Source organism: Mobula hypostoma, chromosome 14, assembly GCF_963921235.1.
Source record: "Mobula hypostoma chromosome 14, sMobHyp1.1, whole genome shotgun sequence".
In the NCBI taxonomy this organism is placed as follows: Eukaryota; Metazoa; Chordata; class Chondrichthyes; order Myliobatiformes; family Myliobatidae; genus Mobula; species Mobula hypostoma.
The window spans coordinates 31,399,644-31,418,776 of NC_086110.1; the positions used below are offsets into that span (position 1 = coordinate 31,399,644).

At 39.2% G+C, this 19,133-nt stretch overlaps 1 protein-coding gene across 3 annotated transcripts in view; it reads right to left on the minus strand.

Annotated features, from left to right (window-relative positions):
• The window catches only part of cylda (cylindromatosis (turban tumor syndrome), a), an 83,161-nt gene that overhangs the window by 17,993 nt on the left and 46,035 nt on the right, over positions 1–19,133 (minus strand). For all 3 annotated transcript variants that reach the window (XM_063066886.1, XM_063066888.1, XM_063066885.1), the window contains 7 exons: positions 16,521–16,662; positions 15,794–15,916; positions 15,344–15,435; positions 14,291–14,357; positions 12,072–12,204; positions 8,868–8,976; positions 4,038–4,156 (listed from right to left, as the gene is read on the minus strand). In XM_063066886.1, the coding sequence (XP_062922956.1) occupies positions 4,038–4,156; positions 8,868–8,976; positions 12,072–12,204; positions 14,291–14,357; positions 15,344–15,435; positions 15,794–15,916; positions 16,521–16,662 (785 nt within the window). The remainder of the gene's footprint in view (positions 1–4,037; positions 4,157–8,867; positions 8,977–12,071; positions 12,205–14,290; positions 14,358–15,343; positions 15,436–15,793; positions 15,917–16,520; positions 16,663–19,133) is intronic.

Consider the following 19,133-nt stretch of genomic DNA (forward strand, 5'->3'; position numbering starts at 1 on the left):
TCATATTCACTCTGATGAAAAAGCTACAGAATCAAAAGAAGGCGTGAAAGAATGAGATACAGCAGTAAGTAGTGCCCTGTTATCTAATGGCCTTACAGGGACTAGCCATCATGATTGTAATCTTCCCATAATTCCAGTACAAGTGAAGTCTCAGAACGATAGCAAGACAGGGGTTACTTATGCTTTCCCAGATCAAAGTAATACAGCGGTTTTCTGCACAGTGGACCTCATGAACAAGCTCAACCTCACAGGAAAAAGGACACCTATTCTCTTGTGCACCAGGGGTGAAGAGAAGGTCATGTGTAGCTACATTGTTTCAGGATTGGAAGTGACTGGCTGAGATGGTGGAAACTATTGTGAATTACTCAATATCCATACAAAGTATGCCTGTCCACGAAGGAACATTCCACGTCAGAGGGATCTCCAGGGATGGTCTTAAATCTAAATCTAAGACTTGAAACATCCATTTCCCAGAGATCGACTCTGAAATTGAGCAGCTGATAGGGACAAATGTGTCTAAAGCAATGGAGTCGTTGCAAGTGATTCGCAGTGGTAATGATGGACCCTATGCAATTAGAATAAGGTTGGGTTGGACTGCACATGAGCCTCTGAAAGGAGACAATGGTGATAGAAGAGACTGTGCACAGCCTAAGCTGACAGTTAACAGGATCTCAGCTTTGAACTTGAAGCAGCTTTGGCAGCAGCAGTTCATATCAGACTTCCCCTGAATACAGTCAGGATGAATCATCTGTTTTTTTTTAAAAAGAGAGAAAATCACAAGTTCACAGAGCTGGTTATGAATTCTGCAAAACTGGTGAATGACCACTAGAAGATTGGTTTAACTTTGAGAAATGAAGAGGTAGGCTGAAGGTTTGCAGAACAGCAAGCTCTAAATCTAAGGGAGATGTTCAAGGAAGATTTGTCATTTCACACTGACTACATAGCTTTCATAAAGGACGTCATCTTCAAAGGTTATGTCGAAGAAGTGCCAGCAGAAGATCTGGAACATAGTGATGGGAAAGTCTGGTATATTCCACATCATAGTGTTTACCACCCAAAAAAAGGAAACTTTGTTTTGCCTTTGACTGTGGAGCAACTTTTCAGGGAATATAACTTAATGTTCAGCTTTCACTGCTCATTGACTGGAGTCATAACCAGATTAAGAAAAGAACCAGTGGTGATCACGTCAGATACTGCATCAATGTTTCATCATGTTAAGGTACCGGCAGCAGATGCAATCTGCTGAAATTTCTCTGATAGACTGATGGTGACCTCAGCCAAGATGCGGTGAATTTTAGAATGGTGGCACATCTCTTTGGAGCAACTTCATCACCAAGCCATGTCAACTTCACCCTTGGGAAATGTGCAGAAGATAATGAAGAACAATTGAGCTGCGAGATGGTGCATAAGGTTTTGCATTGCTTCTTTGGTGATAACTGCCTTGTGTCAGTGTTCTCTGAGGAAGTAGTGGTGTCTTTCTATCATGATCCTGTATTCATTTGTCCTAGAGGCAACTTTCAACTCAGAGTGGATAAGCAACAGACATAGTGTGTTAGCTGAGCTACCAGAAGAGCAAAGACATGAAGAATTTGGATTTGAATCAAGATACACCTTCAGTGGAGAGAGTACAAGGGATGCAATGGTGCATTCAGTCTGATACATAAAAGTTTAAGATCACAACCCAAGATAAACCACTCCCCAGAAGGGGGATCCTCTCCACAGTTAGTTCCATCTATGATTCTTTAGGAATCTGAATTCAGCAGTGCTACGTGCCAAGAAGATCCTACAAGACCCATGCAAGAAAGAGCTTGGCTGGGATAACACTATACCAACATCAGTTGCTCTAGATGCTTGAAACCTCGATATTTTGGAGAAGATACTGCTGCATAGCTATACCATTTTACAGATGCAAACGAAGATTGTTATGGATCTGTGACCAATCTATTGTTGCACAACATGCACGCTTAGATGCAGAATGCTTTTATCATGGGAAAACCTAGAGTAGTTCTATTGAAGTCAGTTTCCACCCTTGTATGAAGCTCATGTTGCTATGACGGGAAGCCGGATGGACACATTGCAGTGGAAGGTGCTGCATATGCAGCTTCATGACTCAAGTTTCTTCGAACTGATAGTACTTCTGTGCTGAAGTATACCAAGAATGAAACTTCCAGGTTCCAAACCTTTGTTGTAAACAGTTTCAGAAATTCTTAAGGTCTCATAGGCATCTCAATAGAAGAATGCAAACACCTCAAGCAACACAACAGATGTAGCCTCCAGAGGGCTGAAGGTGAAAGCGTTCCCGAAGGTTACGACATGGGTATCAGAGCCCCAGTAGCTTCTTCAGCCTGAAAGGGAATGGCCTGTGGATTTCAATTGTTCTAAGAGAACTCCTGCTAAATGATCCGGAAGTCTAGAGGAGTGTTACAATTGAGTGCCATGCAGAATGAAGAGGAGGTGGATATGGTAACACATATAATCCATCTCTTCTCATCTTGGACCCATTTGAGAAGACAGTGGCCTGGATTCTTAGATTTAAGAACCTGTTCTTGTTTCTTAGTTGAAAGAAGCAGCAGATGAGCATCATTTTTGCTCAGTCTCCTTACATGAACAACAAGGATATTCTTTGGACAGAGAGATTGAAAATGCCAAAGGTCAGATTGGCCGAGGTTGTCTCTCAGAGGAGGAGGTCAGAGAGGGTGAAATAGAGATCATTGCATTTTGCCGAAGGAAGAGATTTCCAAATGAATACTCAAATTTGCAAAGGAGAGAAAGTGTGAAAAGGAATAATCATATTTTAAAACTCAATCCAGTACTTAAAAATGGTGACTTAAGACCTGGTGGTTGGCTTAGTAGGGCAGCCATACTTGAAGAGACTAAACATCCTGTTATACTGGCAAAGGATCTTCCTATCTCAGACCTCATTTAGAGGTATGTGTGTCAAGAGGTGGGACATGGTGGCTGTAATCACATTATCCAGATTGCACCAAAATTACTGGATTCCCAGTGCTCGTACAGCTATAAGAAGAATCCTGTACAAGTGTGTTTTTTGTCGACAGTGGCACACAGCTATGGCTATTGTGAATGCAGTGTTCTGCTTCTGCCAATTTCTCCAATGGACAATGGATTAATACCAACCACAAATCTGTAAGGAAGCTCAAGTCACAGCTTACGCATGCCAAAAATGATCTGGGACTTGGGTTAGCTGGCGTTTACAGGATTCCTTGTAAACATGGAGCAGCATATATCAGCCAGACGGGGCGCACGGTGGAATCCCACATCAAGGAGCACAGGAGATGTATCTGTTCCGGTAACCCAAGCAATCAGAGGTATCAGAACACAGCATTCGCAACAGCTATAGGATTGATTTTGACAGAATTCGATTTGAATTAAGAATTGGATTTGACTACTGGAGTATAAATTCTACTGGGCTAGACTTACCCAGGTGTTATCCCTGCGATCTTCTTCAGAGTTTGTCAGCAAAACGTCAGATACAAACAATACCTGTACCCGGCTTGAAGCCCCAGAAGAGTTTATTCGTCATATATGCTGGGAAAGCACTAGATCCTTTTTTAATATATTACTAATGACATCTTTGTGTTTTTTTTATTAATTTCCTTCCTCCCAGGAAATAGCACAGTAAAGAATCAGCACTCTTTGGGGCAGCTGAATGTAGGGTTCTAGGCTATGATGAGTTGCAGAGCAAAACAGAGGGTTCTTTAATAGTTTGGGAGATGGTACAAGAGCAATATGAGCTATCACGCTTTCAAAACTTAGACTAACTATAACAGCTCTATTACAGATTTATTAGGATCTACGGGACGGCACATCATTGTAACTGAAGATTTCTAAAAATAACAAGACAAAACTCCTGATCATGAATTATCATTTACCAAAATTATGATTTTGCTAAGTGTATTACCAAAAAAGTAACCAATGCTTCAAAGAGAAGTGTGCATCTTAATATCAACTTAAAGATTAAAATATAAATAATGTTAACAATAGTTACCAATTCCACAAAATCTAAACTGAAAACCTACCTGGGTATTGCAAGTTTTGCAGTATTGTTTGATTTTTCCGGGAGTTATATCATTGTCGTTATAACATTCTTTACATTCATAAAGTGCAAGACCTCCACAGATTCGACAGTCTCTTGGTGCTAAAATATAAATAGCAAAATTATCAACACTGTTCTATATTTTAAATCATTTTTATTATAAATCAGTAACAAATGTGGCTACTCAGATTAAATTAAGTAAGTAGTGCATGAAAATACCAGGTAGTGTTCATGGGTTCATATTTCATTAAGAAATGTGATGGTGGAGGGGAAGAAGCCGTTCCTGTAATGGTATGTGCCTTCAGGTTCCTGTATTTCTCCTTGATGACGGCAATGAGAAGAGGACATGTCCTGGGCATGCTTTTCTTGATCCTGTGCAGTGGCCTCTTCATACCAGACTGTGATGCAACCAGCTAGAATACTCTCTATGGTACATATGTAGAGATTTGCAAGTGTCATGTGTGACATACCAATTCTCCTCAAACTCTTAAATGAAATATAGCAACTGTTGTGCCTTGTTCGTAATTGTTTAAATATGTTGGGCCCAGGATAGATCCTCAGAGATGCTGATACCCAGGAAGTTGAAACCGCTCACCCTCTCTACTTCTGATCCCTCGATGAGAACTGGTGTGTGATCCATTGACTTCCCCTTCCTGAAGTCCACAATCAATTCCTTGGACTTAGTGAAGCTGAGTGCAAGGTTGTTGCTTGCACTCAACACCAGTAAGACCATGAAGTAAGACCTTTATTGCAAGAGGGCTGGAGCACAAGAGCAGTAATACCCTACTCCATTTACAGAAGAACTTGATGAAACTGCATTTAGAATTTAGCGCACAGGTCAAATTTCTCTTTCGAAGGAAAGCACTTAGAACTGAGCATGTGCAGCAAACCCTCACCAGACTAATTTCTTGCATAGTGGGTTTGTATAGATTTAAGTATTAAAATATTTTAAATTGCAGAGAGCACAAGAGGTGAATTTATTAAAAAGTAAAAAATTCTTACAGGACTCGACAATGTAAATAATGGGATGGTGTCGCTCCCAACAAGGACATCCAGAACCCGGCATCAATTGTGATTAAAAATAAAAGAGAAAATTCACACAAGAATGGTGAATCTTGAAATTTCTCCTTTCAAGAGAACTATGGAGTCTCAGGGGCCCAGTATATTCAAAACAGATGAATAGTTTACAGGCCTTTAAGGAAATTGAAGGATGGGGGTTAGCTAGAAAATATCAATGAGGGAGAAGGTCAGCCAAAACCTTGTTGAACAGCGAATCTGAACATAGTATTTTTTTTCCTATTTCTAGTTTTCTGATGTACTATTTCTTTAATATCTTAAAGTGCAAATAAAGTACCTGTTCAATTTCTACATTCCAGGGATTTATAAATTCTATAACCTCTTTGTAACTCAAGTCTTCAAATCCTGATATCACTTCAATAAATCTATGCCGGATTCCATCCATGGTCAGTATATCCCAACCAAGAAGTGGTGTTCCAAACTTATCATAGTATTCCAGACATATAAGCTACGTAACCTATATTCAGTTCCTACCCCTTGTACAAAGGTTTGCATTTCATTAACCTTGATTGTTTTTATTCTGTACCTGCCATTTGTGTGGTGTGCTGAGTGAATGAATTTCAACTGGCCTGACAGTGAAAACATTTCAAGTTTCTTACTGTACACAAGTTTAATATTCAACTACAATAAACTGTGTCAAGAAAATCATCCACTGCTTTGTGCAAGTAACTGTTCTTCACTGGTTCCAACAGCATCAATAACTCAGGCCAAATCTGTTGCAAAACCATCGTTATACTGAATTAGAATGGTTGTCTTCAGATATGCACCCCTTCCATTCTGTCTCTCTAGATTACTTGTCCAATGCATTTTGTTTTACCAACAGAGATGGATCTTTCAGCTCCTTTAGGATTTTCTTTCTTTTCAGTATTCCCAAAACCCTCTAAACCAGGGGTTCCCAACCCTTTTTATGCCATGGACCCCAACCATTAACCGAGGGGTCCGTGAACCCCAGGCTGGGAACCTCTGCTCTAAACAAAACTTGGCAAGTGCACTTAGAGATACCACTTAATATTTTAGTGGACTGACATATCAAGAATCTCAGACTTACAGATGAAGGAAAACCAACTTTTTGTGGCATTTTGACAAAGCTAGAATTTAGTGTACATTTTTAAATGCACTGAGAAGGTGGAACTGAACTGCCTTTTTTTTAAGCACTGCAGCTGTTAGTGGTGAAAAATTTCTTAAATTTGGAGTTTCCATGACTCAGTATACATCAAAGTAAACCTCTATTCCACATCAAGATAGTGAGAGACTAGGAGAGGAACAGAGAATGTGTTAGTGTTGCCATGCAATTGCTCACTCTCTTTCTTGATGGCAGTGGTTTGAGGCATATAGCAAGTTACCACCTTGCACAGTATATGGTATACAGTGTAGTCATAGTGCATTGTGAATGCCTAAGGTGCTGGATAGGTGCCAGTTATAGATGCATTTTATCCTGGATGACACTGAGCTACACCCATCTACATAAGCAGACTGTATTCCATCACACTCATGATGTGTGTCTTGCAGATAGTAGGAAAACTTTACAAAGTGAATTGATGTGTCATTCACCCCAGAGACCAGCGCGTGAACCTGCTCTTGCAGCCACAGTAGCTTTGTGACTTGTGTAATTCAGTTTCCTGTCACTGATAAAACTAGCACTTACCAGAAGCAAATCAGTCATCCCTCCTAGCCATGTCTTTCTCATGCTCAAACTGCAACTCAAAAGCAGATGTTCTATTCTGAATGTTCTATTCTGAACTTAGTCATAGGAATAGTTTAGAAGAAAAGATAGAAGGATGTGTTCAAAGCCTCCTTGAAGAAATGTAACATTCACATCAACACTTAGAAACCCACGGCCCTTGACTACCGAATAGAGAAAGAGCATTTGGGACAGTTTTGAATATACGTATGGGGAGTATACAGAGGTCTTGCATTAGGGATAGTCTCAAACTATCTTTCTATCTGCCACACCCAACATGTATTCAAAGTTCAAAGTAAAATTTATTACCAGAGTACATACATGTCACCACATAGAATCCTGAGATTCTCTTTCCTGTGGGCATATTCAGCAAATCTACAGGACAGGAGCACAGAAGACAACAAACTGTGCAAATGTAAATATAAATAAATAACGAGAGAATAAAATAAGTTAAAGAGTCCTTAAAGTGAGATCATTGGTTGTGGGAACATCTCAATAGATGAGTGTAGTTGTCCCCTTTTGTTCAAGTGCCCGATGGTTGAAGGATAGTAACTGTTCTTGAATCTGGTGGCATGAGTCTTGAAGCATGTCTACCTTCTACCCGATGACAGCAATGAGAAAAGAGCATTGGCTAGGTGATGAGGAACTCTGATGATGGATGCTGCTTTTCTTTGACAGCGTGCTCAACGGTTGGGAGGTCTTCACCCACGATGTACTCTCTGACAAGGAAAACTGGCCCTCTCATAGATGCTAAACCAATGTAGTTCATTTTTCTCAATATTACTATTTAATAAGGATGGACTCAAATCATTATTGATCACAGGATTGTTGCTTTAAGAGATAGCAGCAGAGTGTGATGTTCAGATGTTCAATAGAAACTTACCAGTAAAACAATCTAAAAAAAAATGATTGGGAAATAATATTCCAAATCGAGATGTTTGTAACCACAGAGCAGCCATAGAAATGACTGGAAAACATCACACACACTGGTAGAGTAGTTAGTGCTCTTGCCACACAGCTGCAGAAACTGGGGGTTTGATTCTGACCTCAGGTGCTGAGTGCACCTTTTTTCTGTGACTGCCTTTCCTCTGAGTGCTCTGGTTTGCTGCCACACCCCAAAAGTGTGCTGGTAGGTGAGCTCACTGTTGCAAATTGTCCCAAGTATAGGCAGATGGCAAGAGAATTGTGGGGGGGGAGGGGGGAGTTGATGGGCATGTGAGAAAGAATAGATTACAGTGAACTATGTAGGGCATGGGGACAAATGGGCTCACTCTGTGAGCAGACATAAATGTGATTAGTTGAGTGGTCTCCTCCTGGAAAACTATGAGAACTTTCACAGATCATTCTATGATAAAGGAATGTCTAATTGGGCTTCTTGTAAAGCTTTACTCCCTCAAGTGGCTTTTAATAATACTGCAGCTGCAACCAGTAATGAGGAGACAAAAATTCTCATCTTTGTCTCCAAAGGGTCTCTTTAAAATTTTTATGAACTTGATCTCAAACCTGTTTGACAACAGGTAAGCAGTCATCAATGCATCTCGATCATAATGGAAATGCCAGTCACATAATCAACTTTAAAATATAGTAACTGCCTCAAGAGGGAATAAATAGAAAGTTTGGGGGAAATTCTCAGCATTTTAATGAAAATGTAACTTTCTGATGTCTACTCAGTAGACAATTTATTAGGTACACATGCTTGTTAATACAAATATCTAATCATTCAATCATGTGGCAGCAACTCAATGCATAACCATATAACAATTACAGCATGGAAACAGACCATCTCAGCCCTTCTAGTCTTTGCAGAAAAGCATGTAGATGTGGTCAAGAGATTAAGATATTGTTGTTCAGACCAAACATCAGAATGGGGAAGAAACATGATCTAAGTGACATTCAAAATCATATTCAGAGTCCCAACTGACAAATGGAAAGCTAAAAGGGCAGCCAGTCCCAAGTTTAAACATGAACAAGAGAAGCTAAAACAGCTCTTCATAGTTCGTATCAACAGAAGAAAACACGAGTTCTAAAAGCAAACAGAAATACGATGTTACTTACTATCTTCTAACAAATCAGTGATATCCAATTCCAAAGTTGGAAAAATCTTCTTAAACATTTTGAAATCTTTTCCAAATCGTGGCATCTGAACTATGAGACATGAAGGCGCCTTAAAGAAAATACAACCTTGTCAAGGATTTTAATTATTCATATTGAATTAAAATCAGTCAAATGCTCAAAATAAACTTAAATTTTATTAAATTGTAATCATGACATTCAAATAAAATTTCACACCCTCTAGTTAAATAAGATGATAGAGTGTGGTATGGTTCTGCCAAAATATTCAATTTCCTCTCTTTTGGTTATTGTAGTCTTTTCACTCACTGAAAAATTCATACTTCAAATTTCACCCCAGTGTAAACCATTGTTCTAATTTTGCTTACAATTCACAAAGAAAATAAAACGAGATTTTCCCCATAATACATTCTATTTCAAACAGGTGTTACATAACAATTTTCATAAAGAAGTAAATCTTGTCCACATTAGAACACAGAACAGTACAGGCCTTTTGGTCCTTGATGTAGCATCATAACAAGCTGGGGAACTATAGGCCGGTCAGCCTGACATCAATGGTAAGGAAGTTACTGGGGGAGATTTCTGAGGGATAGGATATAACAGCATTTGAATAGACAGTCTAATAAAGAGGTGTCTGTGTGACTTTGGAAGTCACATGCTTGGTGAGCCTCTTAAGAGTTTTTTTTTGAAAAGGTAACCATTAGGAGTTTTTTTTTGAAAAGATAACCAAAAAGAAAGAGTAGGGCAGTGGATGTTGTCTACTTGAACTTTAGCTAAGCCTTTGACAAGTTCCTGCATGTTAGGCTGGTCGGCAAGGTTAGGTCCCATGGAATCCAGGTGAACTAGTTAGATGGATTCAAAACTGGCTCAGAGGTAGGAAGCAGTGGGTGGTGGTTGAAGATTGTTCTCAGAAATGGAAGCCAGTGAGCAGTGATGTGTCAGAAAGGCCAATGTTGGGACCTTTGTTATTCGTTATTTAAATGATTTGGATTTGAAACTACAGGGCTTGATCACTAAGTTTGCAGATGACACAAAATTAGTAGGTGCAGTTGATAATGAAGAAGGTTATCCTAAGTTACAGTAGGACCTTCATCAGTAAGGGAAACAGGACAAGGAGTGGCAAATGGATTTCAATACTGATATGTGTGAAGTGATGCATAGGAGTGTCAAACCAGTAGGAGTTACACTGTGAATGGTAGAGCACTAGGGAGTGCAGTGGAACAGGGGGACTTAAGACTACAAGCGCATAGTTAATTGAAAGTAGCGTCACAGGTGCACAGGATGGCGAAAGGCCTTCATCATTTAAGGCATTGAGTACAGAAGTTGGACATTATGTTGCAGTTGTACAAGTCATTGGCAAGGCTGCACTGGAGTATGTACAGTTTGGTCACTTCGTTATAGGAAAGATGTAATCAAACTAGAAGAGTGCAAAAAAGATTTACAAGGCTGTAACAAGACTTGATGGCCTGAGTTATGGGGAGATGTTGGCCAGACTAAGTCTTTATTCACTGGAATGTAGGAAAATGAGGGGCAACTTTATAGAAATGTTTGAAATTAAGAGAGCCATAGGTAAGGTGGTGACAGTCTTTGATTCCCAAACGTAGGGGAGACCAAAACTAAAGGGCCTGGATTTAGGGTGAGAAGGGAAAAATTTAAAAAGGGATCTGAGGGGCAACTTTTTCCCCACACAGAGCGTGGTGAGTATATGGAACAAGTTGCCAGAGGAAGTGGTTGAGGAAGATTCAAGAGTAGCACTTAAGCAGCACCTTGGATAGGTACATGGAGGTACAGGGCTTTAAGAGGGATACTGGTCGAATGCAACTAGCTGTGTGCGCTCTGTGATCAGCACAGACGTGTCTTGCCTGTATCCATGCTGTACTGCTCTATGACTCTCTTTACTGTAAGGTAGTCAATTTAGAGAGGTGCAACAAAGCAGAAGTGGGAAGATATTGATGGAATAGAGGAACAAAGGACATTGGGATCCGCAGATCCTTAAAAGATAGCGGGACAGCCTAATAATGAGGGCAAAAAGGTGCACACTGGCCTTGGCTAAGCACGAGGATAATATTGGAGAGATTACAATAGAACTGTAGATAGTACTAGTTAAAATTGAGTACTGCAAAAATTTCTGGTCATGTTACGAATGCATTGTAGAAGATGAAGACCATGTTATCAGGACAGAACACTCTAACAATGATGAAAGTCTGAATAAGCTTTACCTTGTTTTCTATCATGAAGCTGAAATATATACACAGGAAATGAAGACACCAAATGAAAAGTACATATTTCTCAGGAAAAAGGTCAAAAGCAGAAGGGTCTTATGAGTTGGGTTATGTGGTAGAATAACCAGCTGAGAGGAAGAATCATTTTCACCCAGAAGCTGGAAGGAATTTGAAACTCACAGCCTGAAATCACAGCTGAGGCAGACTGTACCTGCAGGGTTACAGACCTATAACTGAAAGATGGAAATGGCTGATGTCATGATAGACCCCATGATGAAATTCCTCTGATGAATATTTTAACTTCCATGTGTGGAAGCTGCAGTAAGGCAACTGTTAACATCAGCATCCAGGCAAGGATAGCTTGGGGCAGTTGTGGTCAAATGAGACCTTACAGTGAGATTACCGGAGACACCTCTATTTACTACAGAAGAGATAAGCAGGAGTGACTGCAGTAGTCTGTATTCAAGCCAGAGAAGTGAGGCTCCTGTAGTGAGACTTTTATAGAAAGGTGTTGCTAAAACAGTGTTCCTTTACACAAAAGGGGTGCAGAGACAGACAAGATAGGAATAACATGAAACACACCCAATAACTAAGGGATAAATGTTTTACTAACTTCAGTGCCATCGGTTGTCATCTTGCAGTTCCTACTGATTTTTAATTTATTGTGAACGGTGAATGATCTTACCAGTAAACAATTCAAACATAGGCAACATACAAAGTGGTCAATATCCATAACTAATAAGCCAATTTTGTATAAGAATAGCAGCTTTATGTCCTGGCTACAGAACAGTGTGGGTGACAGGAGTCACACTTTTCTCCTTGTGCACAAGTAAAATAAAAATGTTTGAGTCTTAAGGGTGTGTGTGTTCCGAGCCCAGTTATTTTATCTTACTACCAGCAATGCCACATGCATTCTAAATTACAACTGAACTTTTATAGCCAGTCAGTTTAGTCTAATATTTTTTACCTCAGCAAACTTAAGATCACTGGTAATAAATGACCATTCAAGCAACTGCTGAATTGTTGGAACACCAACATCTTCATTTTTATCCATGAATATTTGGTAAAAGAAACAATCTTGTACTTTTTGCCCTGCTGACCTATTAGGAAGCAAATAGAGAAAGAAAATGATCACTACAAAATAGAAATCCTTTTTGCATATCCTACAATTTAAATCACAAAATAAACTATGATGACTGCTGCTCTAGATAGCAATTGCTGCTGCGTTAATCTGAATGCCACAGGAGCATAACTGTTAGTTTGTACTATGTAAATATCTGCAGTTTTAGTGGTCTGGACATAGTAACTGTGAGTCTCAAGTGAAGCTACAGTTCAACTTCATTACGTATGAAGTTAGACAGAGCAATAGTTACTCAACTGACTTCTACAATGCCTGTACAATGTCATCACCAGAAGAGGGATGCAAGATAGGTATTAAACCATTCACTGGTTATGCTCAGCCCACGGAGGAGGTATCAACTTTAACTGACGTTTCGATGACAAACTCCGCCATCTTCATCAGAGATGATGCCCAGGCACATCTGTCCAGTAGTATATATGCTCCCGTTATCTACCCCTCTTGATTGGCTAGTCCTCAACCAATCAGCTTTCTGCCTTTCCACCTTGTTTACAATCAAATTCCAGTCTTACTTGGAGCAAGACTTTCACCTAGACTGGACTAGACATGCTAGGCATCATCCCTGATGAAGATGATGGAGTTGGTCATCGAAACATCGGTCAAAATCGACACCTGTACCCAGCTGGAAGCATGAGAAGAGTTTATTTGTAATCTAACCAGTGTTTTGTACAACTGCAACATGACATCTTAAATCTTATACTCAACAACTCGGCCTATGAAGGCAAGCATTTCAAATGCCTTTTTCACTATCATATCGACCTGTATCTCCACTTTTAGGAAGCTATTGACTTACACCCCCAGGTTTCTCTGTATATCAATTGCTAGACCAAATCTTGTGGTTAGCACATGTAGCAAGCAACTTCAACTGACTTCATCTACTAGCCTTCAGATTCAAATATGCAATTTAGATTAAATTTAAAATGCAGCTCAGAATAGTAAAATGCAGACCAGACAGACCAGGAAACAGGCACCTAACTAATTGTCTACATGTGCACGAACCCAATTAACATCCCATTGCATTAATACAACAGTAGTTATCACTTATTTTGGGTGTATTGATGGGAAGATCCATGAAATTTGAAACTGTTCCATGTTGTTCAAAGGAAGCATTGTAAAATTGTAAATATGGATTTGTTTGAATTTCCCTGACTTCTTCTGACTGTCACCAAATAGTGGTGTAGTGTTGGGTGAAGCAGACCCCTGAGTGTCCTCCATCTCCCTCTCATATTTTGTCAGATAGAGACTGCTCCATGTCTACCAGTACTTCTCTCCAGTGACATTCATGCAACAATAAAATCAAAGTCCCTAATAAGTTGTTACAAAATTTGACCTGCATTATCTCATACTTGTCTGCATTAAGTTCCATCTTCCATTGCTCCATCCCATTTGGCAGCAGATCCATGTTCTATTGTATTTTCAGAAATAATATGTGATCATAGTTGGAATAAAAAACCGCTGACAGAGAAGTTGCATGAATTTCCAGATTACCGTAATACTACTGATTGATCCTACTTCAGTCAGGTGGGAAAATTTCAGCTTAATTGTCATTTTGAATTTCAAGTATCAGTTGTTCCTAAATAAAAGGACTGAAGTGTAAGGCCCAATATTGTCGCTGGATATCTATAACAACACTTAAATGAAATAACCAGAAAGTGTGGCCCTTTTCTGGTGAAATTTTTGACTTTCAGATTTATTGCTACATTTGCCTATTGATTAATGGTGTTTACTTCATCAGATACATTTAGAAATTTTAAAATACTACAAACAAGAATATATTCACTTGTCATAAAATGTATCTGTATTTAAGAACTGGATGAGAAAAACTCAGTCAATACGATATCTTAGATAACATAAGTGAGCATAACCAAGATTTTCCACTACACTTGCTTTCACAAAGCACAGAGAATTTCTGTCCTTAGCAAATTGACATTATCCTCTTTAGGCCTAAACGGCACTGCTCAAACTTTTGTATCAAATGCAGCTTAAACCTTAAACAGAGTGAATGAGTGCCAAAGAAGATAACTCTAATGTGATAAAAATTTACATACCTGATTTTTAACAAAGGTTCGACCTTCAATATATGATGAAACAAAATGTTGAGAAACTCTTCTGGATCTACAAGATACATGTTGCAACATAGGTTAGGTAGTCAAACATATGAAGCCATACAATTAAAATTTAACTAAGTTAGACTCAGATGTTCAGTAGGTATGTATCAGCATTTACCCAAATTGCTATCGCTCAAATGTTCTAAACACTCAAAACCCTTGCATGTGTAAACTTCCATATTTCCTTTCTACAGAGGAGAGAAGCATTAATGGTGGGTCACAGAATAATCCCATTTCCTCACTAATTTTCCCTCTGACCTATTCTTTATACGTTCCTATTCCACTTACACTAGGAGCAATTTACATGGACAACTAACCTAGCAACCCACACATCTCCGGCACATGGGAAGAAGTCAGAGCATCCGTAAAAAATCTACACCATCACAGGAAGGCGGCAAAGACTCCACACAGACAGCACCAGAGATCATGACTGAACGCAGTTTACTGGAGCTATCAGGCAGCAGCTCAATTAACTGCACTCTGATCTTTCACAGCTGGCCAAATGCAAGGGTCTGCATATTTCTAAGGCAACTTAAAATAATACCATCCAAGTCAAGATCAGATTTAAGTTTCGAGTGTCGCAACCTAGTTCCTGGTGAATAAATTCAAAGCACAAAGCTGTAAAATTACATTCACAATACAAGGAACTCAGAGTGAGGTTAAGCAATTAGGTTGCAGGTAAAACATGAGAATTTTGCTGTAGGTCTGACTACTGTGACTGGAACATGGCAGATGTAAAATTATTTTTGGCTGAGAAAGGAGTCTGAAAGAAGTACAATTGCCTGTGAATGATGAACAGATAAAGAAATATTTTCAGTGATAATTGAAAATACAAGGAAATATTTTCAAAGCTATAGTAGAATCATAATGTATTAAATATTGCACAGTTTTAAAAAACTAAATATTATGAAACTTTAATAGATTCCACTGAAATCCCTCTTCCTCAATTTTAAACTGAAACCATACACACACCAAAACACAAAGTTGACACACCTTTCTCTTCTGAGGTAAATCCTGAAGCTGCCTCAACCTTTTCAAGAATTCTTCTAAGTTTCATTATTTTAGTAGCAGATACGTAGCCATGACTAGAAGAGAGGAGGACAGTTTTCTAGTAACAATGAATGAAAGCAGTATGCCAGACATCACAGTCACAAGTTTTCAACTAATCCAAATGCTGTCCCTATATGGTTTTCAACAATGAAGTTTAATTTACTTTTAAGTTTCCCTGACAAAAACTTACACTCCACTGAATATTTCGCATTTTTTGAAAACAGAAAAACAGATTTTCAAGTTAACATTCCTCAGAAATTTCCATTTTCTTTTGACTGTATATTAATTCAAGACTTTGGCATCTGTTTTAAACTTCAATTATATCTGAAATTCAAAATAATTCAACTATGCTTCTATAAATATTGAAATTATATAAAACCTCATTGTACTTACTTTCTCAAAGGATTGACTATTTCTGTCCTTAATAAATCTTGTGTTTCAGTATAAAATTCAACATCATCCTTTTCTTTAGGCCTAAGTAATACAGTATCCAACACAGAGCTAAAAGCGAACATACTGTGAAGAAAATATGTTAAATCATAAGGAAATACTTAATTACAGCATCATTAAATATAAATTTGGTTAACTATTTCAGCTACAAATGTATCAACATGTGTACTAAGATTTATCTTTTCCTACATTAAACCTGTAACATACAATAATCAGCATCCATGCCTCTGCCTCCTCCCTCCCAGTGTTCTTTAGTTAATGCCCTTCCAATCCTAGGATCAGGACAGATGGACTGGAGGATGACAAGGAATGAGTCACATTTTATTTATTGATACAATGTGCAGTAGGCCCTTCTGGCCCTTTGAGACATGACACCCCAGTAACCTCCAACAAACCCGATTAACCCTAACCTAATCACAGGACAATTTACATGACCAATTAACCTACCCAGTAGGTCTTTGGACTGTGGGAGGAAACCAGAGCACCCAGGGAAAACCCATGCATTCCACAGGTACTGAACGGCACTGGAATTGAACTCCAAACACCAGAAAGCCCAAACCGCTACACTAACGTATTAAACTATACAGACTCAGAATGAGAAACGGGGCCAGGAGAAAGTCATTGGTTCAAGTTCAGAACCACACATAGCAAGGCAATTATACATGCTTACCAGAACAATGTGGAGTCCAAATAACAGGAATTGTAATGCCCTTGAATGCCTTTTTTCTTTCCAACCATTATGGCTAGGCCTTCCTTCTCCATCTTGGGAGGAGTGTTTTCTTTAACTATTTCACTTCGGTATCCTCCAAATGCTAAAACAAAAACAAAGTTTTTTTGCATTACTGATTATGAAGAAATGCACGGTACGGAGCTAAGTGTTTTTGAATATCAATTCAGTACATAGTTACATCAATGATCATAAAGTGGCACCTAATTACAAACATCAATCACACCAAAAAATGTTAAACTATTTCTATACAAACACATTAAGCGCTAGGGATGAAAAACATTACTTGATGTAATGTTAATTAAGTTGAGCAGGCTTTTCTCAGTGCTACAGGATGAAGCTTCAGATAAAACAGCAATCTTTTTTTAATTAACTATTTGCTGCAATCTAGCTGTACTATCATGATTATAAATCATAGGACGGAGAAATCAGACAGGTAAAACCATATCTACATTTTAATGTTCTGCAAATGTAAGAAAACATCTGAATACTGAGGTACTAGGAAAAAAAACAGGAAAGAGGAGTGATTTTGTTTTGATAGTCACCTGAAATGGCACTGTATTTTGGAAAACACTAATGAAACACCAGTAGTTTTCCTTAATTATCAAAGTTCAAATTGCTAAGGAGATCAGCAAACCCAAAGATTATGAGCCCCAAGTGTTCAGGAGTTCAATCCAATTGAACTGCATTTTGACAGGGTAAAATACAAGCAAGCCACCTATTTGTCTATCCACTCTGCAGAGCAGAGATAAAAAGTCATTAATATGAAATGGTAACCGTTTCTATTACCATGATGCTCCCTGACCAGCTGAGTACCCCAGCATTTCTGTTTGTTATTTCATTCCAGACACGGTAGCAAGTGGCCTGGAATTTTCAGCAAGTGGATACACCGTGCACACTGGCTGCCTTCCAACACAAGATTCAAAATTGTTTAACATCATTTTCAGTATACAAGTTTAAATGAGAACAAAATATTTGTTACTCCAGATCCAATGCAGCACATAAAAACACAATCAGAACACAATCAAAAGAAACACAATAAGTATGAATACATGATAGCTTTGAGGATGTAACAAGCACAGTAGTGGATAGATGGACGTTATTTCTTTGGATTTCCAGAAGGCGATCGATAAGGTGCCACATAAAAGATTTATCCATAAGATAAGGATGCATAGAGTTGGGGATTATGTATTAGCATGGATAGAGAATTGGTTAACCAAATAGAATGCAGATTTGGGATGTATGGTTGGCAATCAGTGGCAGACATCCCACCTCTCCCGGAAGTTCCGGGAGTCTCCCTCATATTAATAGCGGCTCCCTGATGCCTGCAAATTATATACAATATCACGGAAATCAATTTTTTTTGAGAGCGAGCAACAGCAAGCAAGCAAGAGCGCGCGAGCGAGAAAGCAAGAGAGCGCACGAGTGACCGAGAGCAAGCGCACGCGCGCCATGGCAGAGTGTTCCAAAAAAATATATAAAACGTACGTCACCCCAGACTACACTAAATTGTAGCCCTGCCTAATAGGGGTCAAAATAACGACAGCGTTGCTCGCTGCACTGTTTGCAACAGTGACTTTTCTATTGCCCATGGTGTGTTAAGACTGTAAATGACATGTTGTTTAACAGGTGTCATTCATTTATTAGCATAGCTAACGTTATTTAAACTAGCTGGCTAGCTGCTAAGGAGCTACTCTATTGCAGACATCCCACCTCTCCCGGAAGTTCCGGGAGTCTCCTGCAAATTGATGGTGCTACCTCCCTGAAATGAGTTTTTGCAGGGTGGGATGTCTGCAGTGGTGAGCAGTGTGCTGCAAGGGTTGGAAGAGGGAACTGAGTGTAGCGTATCCAAGTTTGCCGATGACACTAAATTGAGTGGAAAAGCAAATTGTGCAGAGGATATGGAGAGTCTGCAGGGAGATATAGATAGGTTAAGAGAGTGGGCAAGGGTCTGGCAGATGGAGTACAGTGTTGGTAAATGCGAGGTCATCCACTTTGGAAGGGAAAATGGAAGATCAGATTATTATTTAACTGGCAAAAGACTGCAGCATGTTGTTGTGCAGACAGATTTGGGAGTACTTGTGCATGAATTGCAAAAGGTTGGTTTGCAGGTGCAGCAGGCTTTCAAAAAGGCAAATGGAATGTTGGCCTTCACTGCTACAGGGATTGAATTTAACAGCAGGGAGGTTGAGCTGCAACAGTATTGGGTACTGGTGAGGCTGCATCTGGAGCACTGCGTGCAGTTCTGGTCTCCTTACTTGAGGAAGGATATACTGGGTTTGGAAATAATGAAGAGGAGGTTCATCAGGTTGATTCCAGAGATGACGGGGTTAGACTGAGGAAAGATTGAGTCACCTGGGACTGTACTCGCTGGAATTCAGAAGAACGCGAGATCTTATAGAAACATATAACATTATGGAAGGGGCAGATAAGATAGAGGCAATAAAGTTGTTTCCACTGGTAGGTGAAACTAGAACTAGGGGACATAGCCTCAAGATTCGGGGGAGTAAATTTAGGATGGAGTTGAGGAGAAACTGTTTTTCTCAGAGTGGTAAA